The 8830-nt window shown below is 56.8% G+C and overlaps 1 protein-coding gene across 1 annotated transcript in view; it reads right to left on the reverse strand.

Annotated features, from left to right (window-relative positions):
• Dtx1 (deltex E3 ubiquitin ligase 1) overlaps positions 1-2873 on the reverse strand; it is a 5206-nt gene extending 2333 nt beyond the window's left edge. Inside the window, exons 1-4 of the mRNA XM_033762673.1 lie at positions 1357-2873; positions 901-1062; positions 629-690; positions 3-69 (exon numbers count right to left, since the gene is read on the reverse strand). Of these exons, the coding sequence (XP_033618564.1) occupies positions 3-69; positions 629-690; positions 901-1062; positions 1357-1468 (403 nt within the window). The 5' untranslated portion in view covers positions 1469-2873. The remainder of the gene's footprint in view (positions 1-2; positions 70-628; positions 691-900; positions 1063-1356) is intronic.
• Between the last annotated feature and the right edge of the window lie 5957 nt (positions 2874-8830).

Consider the following 8830-nt stretch of genomic DNA (forward strand, 5'->3'; position numbering starts at 1 on the left):
GCCCTTCTGGCGCAGGACGCCCTCGTAGCCCGACGCCGTGACCAGCCGCTCCATGCAGATGGTGCAGTCCTGCAGGACGGAGGGGACACCGCCCCGGTTGGCACAGGGCCCCTCAGGCAGCACAGCAGACCACCCCCCTGTGGCACCCGTGTTGCAAAGGGAGGATGCCCTCGGGTACCCAGCAGGAAGAGACCGCTTCCTCACACCCCCTCCTCCAGAGGGACGAAGGCTGAAGTCCAAAGCAAAACCTAAAAGCATGCAGCGGAAAGTATGGATGACAATGTGACACGAAGCTGTCGATCATCAAGAGATTGTTAAATGAAGCCCATTGTGGTGGTTCGTGCCTGTGATCCCAGCACTCTGGGAGGCTGAGGCAGGAGTCTAGCCTGGGCAATTCGATGACTTATCTCAAGATAAAAAGGGTTGAGAATGTATGTAGCTTGCTTAGTTCCAAGGCCCTGGGTTCAATCCCCAGTAACTCAAAAAGAAAAAAAAAAAAGGTTGATAAATGTGCTTCTATTAAACTTAAGCTGGAGACCTCCTAAAGCAAATGCGGGGTCCTTGGGAGGGGTCTGAAGGGCTGATGAAGGCAGGGGTCCCGGATCTGGACTCTTCCCCAGAGACTCACCTCGTCAGGGGGGTTTTTCACCTTCTGCATGTACCTTCGGACCACATCCTCGGGATTCTTACCTGCAGGGACACAGGTAAGAGCACAGGTGTGAGGCCCCCAGGGTCTACTTCGGAGGGCGTGGCTCGGATGGGGTCAGGGGTCAGGAGGTTACCGCAGTAGAGTGAGCAGAGGATGAGCTGGGGGAAGGGGGATTTGAGGGGTTGCAGGAGAGGTGGCAAGGCCTAAGCGCACACTGGGGTTCAGGGCTGCGAGGGTGGTGGAGGGCGTACTCTTCTTGAGGTGTTTCTTCTTGGTCTTGCGGCACACACCGGGCACACCGGGCACCGGCTTGACATCGCTTTTGCTCACAGGTGGCGGGTGCAGGATGGGCTTTGGGGCACGCGTGAGGCACACTGGCAGGCCCGCGGCGCACAGTAGGATCCCGGTCATGCCTGGGGCGGGGTGGGGTGGGAGTCAGGGACGAGGCCAATCAGACCACGCCCACAACCCAGCCCTCCGTCATTGGTGGAGATTCCTTGGGTCCGCCCTACTTCCGGAGTAGTCTGGTCACACCCTCCTTCCCCGGCCACTCAACTCTACCCTGTTGATGCCAAAGGAGCCCGAGGTAGGGGAAGTGCCCCCTGGCCCCGCCCACCACCTCGCCCTGGGGCGTAGTCAAAACCTGATGGACAGGGCTGCCTCCTTGTGGGCCCAGCCTTTCTTTCTGGTCCTGAGCCGGACCTCACCTGCCAGGGCCGGGTGGACCGGGCCGGTACCATTCAAGTTCTTCACCGGGAGCGCAGGAACCCTGCAGGGACAGGAGAAGAGGCCGCAGCTGGACTCCAGGCCCCGCCACATCCCTGTCCCTTTGGTCCGTCATCTAGAAACCCCATTCCTATTGTGGCACCCTGTTATGGGATGGGGTGTGGTCAGGACCCAACGCCATACCCCATATCCCCTTAGGAACAACATTTTGGCTCCATTTGCCTCTGTACCTAAAACCAGAGGTTTGGTGGTTGAGCGTCTCTCAATTTACTGTGTGGAGCATTAATCATCATAAAACCTACTGGAAAAGAAGAGCTCAGGGATCGAAGTCAGGAAACAGTTTGCTGTCTCCCGCGCGGAGATTCACAGCATTTGTGAGCATATTAAAGGCTCTGACGAGTTCTGCCCAAGGACAGAGTGAGCAAGAGTAAAATCCAGCTTTTCCAAAGGCCTTCATCGGTGCGGCCAAGCTGCTTCTGTGTCTCAGCTCAACCACTAACCGGCTGGGGCGCCCAGCCCACCACCACGCCTCTCCTACGCTGTTCCCCCGCTGTAGATCGGAGATGACGCGGTACCTTCTTTTTGTGTGTGGAGGAGATTCAGTGAAATTCTCCACCTCAAGGTCGAGCACAATCCCTAGCACCTAAGAGACTTCCAATCCACCACCACCACCATCGCTGTCATCCGGGCCCCTGGCCCAGTGTTGCCCCTGCTCTGCCTCTGGCCCCTACGTGACCACTTGCGTCTCAGAGAGGAGACGACTGAAGCGTTGCATTGCGGGCCACAGCAAGTCACCAAGCTCTCTGACCCTCAGTCTCCCTCTCTGCAAAGCAGGACCGTAGCACGGCACCGGGGGGACTGAAGCTAGTGTCCCGAGCCTCTGTGACTTCGGCACCGGTAGGGAGGAGCGGGCGAAGGGCGTCTTCCTCCTGGACGCCTTGGAGACCTGGCCGGGTTGACTTGGAACAGGACAGCTCTGAGCGCTGGGGGTGGCAGCGGGGCCTGGGGTGCCCGAGGCTGGACAGCACTGCGGGGTGTGAGGGAGCCGCCTCTGTCTGGAAGGTCTCAGAGTTCGGCACCCCGTTCCCAGTGGGCACAGTTGGCACAGGGCAGCAGGCTGGGGGGCCTCTTCAAGCAGACGCTCCTCGTGGCGGGTCCAGCAGCACAGACACAGCACGCCCGCAGACCACGGTGCACGAGCTCAGGGAACACACCACACGCACCGATCCAGGTTCGGGCGCGTGCAGAGGCAAACACACGCTGTACACCGCACAGAAACAACTCTCTCCCAGGGAGCACACAGCAGATACACACCGCACACGCCCCAGAACCCACTCCCCACATGTATGGACACTGACACACACATGCTCAGGGAAGATGCCACACACACACACACACACATACACACACATCCAGGAAGCGCCTCTTGCCCACAAACACACAGAGGCAGACACGTGTGTGTGTGTGTATGTGTGCGTGTGTGCTGAAAGATCACCACACAAACATGCACACACATTCACACATTCACATTCATACACACTTCGGGCTCACACACCCTTGAGGAACATACTACACATGTGTGTAACACACGCACACATGTCCACACTGTCCCAGCCTGATATGCAGAGGAACAAGAGGGAAACAGCCAGGTGTGGTGGTGCACACCTGTAATCCCAGAACTTGGGAGGCTGAGGCAGGAGGACTGCCATGAGTTCGAGGCCAGTCTGGGCTACATAGCGAGAGGAAAAGCATCCCACTCCAGAGATGGGCGCTTGGCCTCAGTGAAGCCTTAAAGGGGCCGCTGGCTGCACACGGGGACACAGAGTCACACTGCACATGCGTGTGGCGAACAGCCCTCCACGCCCCAGAGGCTTAGCCACTCCCACCACTGGCCCAAACCGCCAAGGGAAGGCCGTGCCTGGAGACAACACTGGGGACCAGGCCACCGGAAGAGGGGCGTCAGTGAGAGGAAGGTGGGCGAGGAGGGCGGGTGCCAGGCAGTGGAGGTCTGTGCCTCAGTTTCCACGTCTGTCATGGGGAGAGTCTTGCAAGGTTTAAATGAGGTAACACAGGTGAAGCTCAGAGTGGGGTGCAGGGCTTTCTCCTGCAGCTGGGGGGGGCACTGAGTGACCACCTGACCCTCCCCAGCTCTGTCACATCTCCCAGGGCTTCGTAGAGGAGGACACTGCCCTAACTTCTCTTTCCATACTTTGAAAGACAGCACAGAAACTGTTTCCTCCAGATCCTCCTCTTCCCTGCCCTGTCCCCACGGACAGACACGGATCGGGATCATTAGCACATGTTCTCCCCACCACTCTTCCTTCCTTCCTGGCTCACAAGAAGAAAACATTCCTCCCTCTACTCAGGACTGTCAGTGAAATGGGTGGACAGAAACAATATTTAGCACACGAACTACTGCTGTCCCTCCTGCTACTGGTGGCAGACATCACTAATCCATTACAGAACCCTCAGGCTGAGCAGAATCTATAGCACAGGTCTCCAGGAAGCCTCTTCAATCAGCAAAGCCAGGTTCCTCCCTGAAGTCTATGTGATGCTCCAAGTCCTTGGATTCCCTGGGCCTCTTCCTGGGAGCTGGACAGGAGGACACTGGGATAGGGATGTTTGAGATCTTGGCTACCTTAAAACGCCTGGACCCTCGTAAAAACTACAGCACCCTGGTTGCAAATGTCAGGCTGGCTCCTGGGTAGAGGGGAGCCATCCCAAGGTGGCCCCGTCTTTCTCAAGCTGCAGCCCCACCCCCCAGAGAACCTCGGGGAGCAGAGTTCCCACGACTCGAGTGTGGGAGCGCCCGGGGCCCTTTTGATGTGGGATGTGCATTTCCGTTTCCTCTGAGGCAATGAGAACGTCCTCCTGCCCTAGACAGGCACCGCTGCCCCTGGGCCTCCTGGAAGGGGGACCAGTCTTTACCCCCTGCCCTTCTTCTGGAGGCCCAGCCTGACAGAGCCTCTGGGGAATCCTTCCAGCGCCCTCCCCCCCAAATGCTCTCAACAGAAGTGGGGCTGGCTGCTCCGGGCAGAGATACATCCAACTGTCACACTGGTCCCTCTGCCACATTTCCCAGCCCTGGGTCATATCCTGGGTGTCCTTGGCTCTCAAGGCCCCTGTGGCTCCTGCTCTGCAGGGAGTAACTTCTGACCATCGAATATGTCCCCACCTACTCTTTCAACCTCATTTTCGTGTTGCTCCCTTTGTCCACTCCAGCCACCCTGGAATGGGCATGTTATCACCCCAGGGCCTTTGCACATGCCAGTCCATTTCCAAGACTGCTTTTCCCTGGATACTTTTTTTTGGGGGCGGGTACCCGGGATCAAACTCAGGTCCTTGCACTTGTGAGGCAGGTGGTGGCACCACTGAGCTAAATCCCTAGCCCCTTGCCTGGATACTTTTATGGACTTTGCACTTTTGTTCTGAGACACAGGTCTCAGCTCAAGCGTTGCCTGATCAGAGAGACTTCCCAGAGGCCCTGTCTTTGTCTGCACCTTACTGTTTGTTTACACAGCACCAGCATGACACTACACAGTGCAGCGTGGAAGCACAGCCAGGCCCTGTGCGATCTGTTCTGTCCCTGCCTCTGTGACCTCACCTACATCTCCCCTTCCCACCACCCTGGACACCTCAGCTGTCCCAGCACAGAGCCAATGTCCCATGAACACTTGCGCGGATGGATGCAGGAAGGAGTGGACTGAGTGGAGGCGACTCAAGAGCAGCCGAGGCACAGTACCCGTGCGCTCTCTGCACTCGAGCACAAAGCAGGTGCCACAGCCGCGCAGGGTGCCCTGCAGCTCAGCTCCAGTGCACTTCCTCTCAGAAGTTCCCCGAAATGCCCCTCGTCCCACTCAGGGCAGCAGGCAAAGCCAGGTTCCATCCCTGCTGTGGGTGGAGGGTGATGCTCACAGGAGGATGAGAGGGTGCAGGGGGTTCCCCATGTGTTGTTCCTCACACTGTGCCCTGCCTTTCCTGCCTGTACCTTTGCCACACTGCTCCCCAGCCTGCCTGTACTGTTCACTCCTCGTCCACATCTGCCCTTGGAAGATGGGCTCAAGGTCACTGTCTGCACAAGCCTCTTTCTTCGTTTTGATTTGGCTTTTGTGTTTGTTTTTGTGAGACAGGGTCTGGCTGTATAGCTCAGGCTGGCCTTGAACTCATGGAGAACCTCCTGCCTCTGCCTCCCAAGTGCTGGGATACACCCAGTTTATAAGGCATTTTCTGATCTCACTGAACTTGTATCCACTTAATTTAATCTGAAGGGAACAGTGTTTTATCTCTTTTTTTAATGCAGGTGTTTTTGTTCTTTCTTTGCAGTGCTTGAGGCTGAACTCTGGGACTCACACATACTAAGCAAGTGCCCTACCACTGAGCTACATCCCCAGCAACACAGGCCTTGCCTATCCTGTCTTCTAGCAGTGTGGTCCACTCCTCTCTCCCACCAGCTGTGAGCTACTGGAAATGTGACCTCAGGATTGAGGGCGACCCTTTGTGGAGTGAGCTGTCCCCAAGTACTGAATAGAAGAGATGGGCCCAGTAAGAAATCAGTCTACAGGCTCTGTGGTCTCTTGGGAGGGGTGCCGCGGCCCTTCGAAATAGGGCTTCTAACTTCACGTGATACCCAGCCCAGAGACAAGTTGGAGCAGAAGAAAGCAGAAGGAATGGCACACAGACCACTCCTTCCTAGCTGGCAGCGTGGCAGACATCACATCAATCCTAGCACTCACTAAGCCAAGATGCAGCTCAGAATCCCCCTCAACTCAGTGCTCCAGGAAGTCATTCGAGATGAAACTTATTTGTCATCTATTTTGCAGATGACGGCACACGAGGAAGCCCAGAGAGGGGAAGCGACTTTGCTGAGGTCACTCAGCTGGTAAGTGGTGCAGCTGACACCAGGTCCTGGCGTTTCTGGGGTAGAGGCGGGGCTGACCCTGGCAGGCTGACTGCAAGGCCATCTGGGCTGAGCCAGCCTTCGGAGTCCCCGTGCCTGTGCCCTCGAGGGGTCTGGACCATGGAGCTGGCTCAGCCAGGCATATGATCAGGGGTGTGTACCTGGTCCAGCCACCCCTTCAGTCCTTCAGAGGGGCTCTGAACCCCAGGGGAGCAGGCACATGGCCACATCGTGGGGAGGAGGAAGTGCAACAGTGCTTTGGTTCCCGCCCTCCCCTTTCCTCCTCCTAGAGGTTCCCACCAGGACCTGGTCCTGGTCTCCCTCGCGTTCCCTGCCCCCTTCCATGCCCACTGCATCTTGTGACTGGGTCTCTGCCCCTCGAGTCCTGGAGACCTTGCTTGGGATCACATCCTCCCCTCCCACAGAGACCTAAGGATGTTGCAGCAAACCCCAGAGGAGGGGCAGACACTGGGTGCCCTGTGGCCACCACCAACTGCTGTCGGGGGGCTCTGCTCACTTCCCCTTTCCTCACTCCAGTGCCCCCCATCTGCCAGCCACGCCTCACCACCTCTCTGGGCCTCAGTTTCCTCGCTGTCCCATAGGACCACCCACTCCTGCCTCCTGCCCACCTCCTAGGGAGCAGAGTACACAAGTCCTGGAGGGGTGACTGGCATTCGGGGTGCAGATTTATCGGGAGGCCTGAGGGCTCTCTGCCTTTCTCTTTCTGTGTCTGTCAGGAGCCAGGCAGAGCGGGGAGGCAGCTGGCGGTTCCCACGCCCCAGCAGCCCCATGGTGCAGACAGGAGTGTGTGGTTTGGCCCCCCCAGGGGGTGGGGCAGGAAGCGCTTCAGGTGGGGGCTGCAGCGGGGAGCAGCGCGGGGTCTGACCTCATGGTGAGCAGAGCCCAACATGGAGGGGCAGGAAAAGGGGTGGGGGGGCCAGGTCACTGGGGCCAGGGGAGGGCAAGGGTCCAGGGTTGTACCTTTAGCTGCATGAGGATGTTTGAGCTACGGAAGAACTGGCAAAACAAAATGTGGATTCTTTTCAACAAAAATATAAAATCACTGCAAGAAACTTAAAAAGGAAAATGCCTTCCCACTAGCAAAGCCACCTCTCTACTGTCTGTCGCCTGAGCAGGCTGCAGACTTTTTGTAGGGCTCAGTCACATGTATCCTCTGTCTCTGCTGGGTCAAATTCCCTACCTGGCTGCGCACCCCTCCAGCTACATCAGCTATACTGGCCTTCCCCAACTCACAAGGCCAGCAGCTCCTGCCACGGGGCCTTTGCACAAGCTGTTCCCAAGCCTGGAATGCTTCTCTCCCAGCTCCTGGGGAGCAGGGTTTGCTACTTTTAAAATTTTGCTTGATTTTGGGCCAGGGTTTTAGCTCAGTGGTGCCGCCGCCTGCCTCACAAGCACAAGGACCCAAGTTCGATCCTTGGTACCAAAACCAAAACACATTTATTTATTTTTGCAGTGCTGGGGATGGAATCCAGGGCCTTACACATGCGAGGCAAGCGCTCCACCACGGAGCTACACCCCCAGCCCTATGGCGTGCCATTTCAATTTGTCTCTGCTCAAATGCTATCCTTATTTCAATTTAAGAAATTACATTCTTCTTAAGAAATAAAGTAACATCCCTCTTATCACTTCTTCCACCCCTCCCCTTCCTGAGGTTTTAGCAGCTACTCTTCTCTCCCATATTCTAGAATTTCTTTCTTTATGTCTTGTTTGTCCCCGACCTGAAGGTGGGCTCCAGGGGGAGGTGGTCCACATGGTTCTCCACTGTGCCGCACACAGTGGTCCTTCAGTGAATACGGACTCACTGACCAAAGAAAGACAGACACCCACATGCCACATGCAAAGTCCAAACAGGTGGCCCACCGGAAATGCCAGACAAAGGGTTAACACGGCAGCAGAGGCTTCCAGAATCCATAGGGAAGCCATAAACAGCCACAGGGAAAGATAAGCAAAAGAAACAAACAAGTCATCGGCCAAAGAAGGAACCTCTCAGGCCAGTAAGCAGGAAGTGGTTCTCAGGAGCAGAAGTCTTCAGACTCGTCTGATGTCACTTTGGGTAGGCTGGCGACACAGACTCGAAAATGCAGGTGTTTTGACATCTGGGCCTAGGCTGGACCGTGGTCTGTGTCGCCAGCCCCAATTCATAAATTGCAGAAACTGAGGACCAGAAAGGTCAGTTGGCCCCACTATGTCACACAGCAAGAGGGAGCGCTGAAGCTGGGCCCCAGCCACCTCTGAAAGTTCATCCCCGATGCCCCCTTGGGTGTGGCCTGTACCAGGATAAGCAGGAGGGGTGGGGATACCCTGGAACCCTGGCTACCAGGTTCTGAGTCAGCATCATGAATGCATGATCTTGGGCAAGGGTCTTAGGTTTCCAGAGCCTCAGTTTCCTCGCCTGGAAAACAGAACAGGGCACCTGCCGCCTTGGGTTTCTGCCCTAGGCAGCGTGAGCTCAAGCTAGGGCTTCAAAAGTGTCAGGAAATAGGGACAGGCCCCAGCTGGCCCTCCCCACCCTCCCACCCACCCACAGCGCAGGGTGG

The sequence above is a fragment of the Fukomys damarensis genome, unplaced genomic scaffold (assembly GCF_012274545.1).
Source record: "Fukomys damarensis isolate Sample0158 unplaced genomic scaffold, DMR_v1.0_HiC HiC_scaffold_12, whole genome shotgun sequence".
NCBI lineage: Eukaryota > Metazoa > Chordata > Mammalia > Rodentia > Bathyergidae > Fukomys > Fukomys damarensis.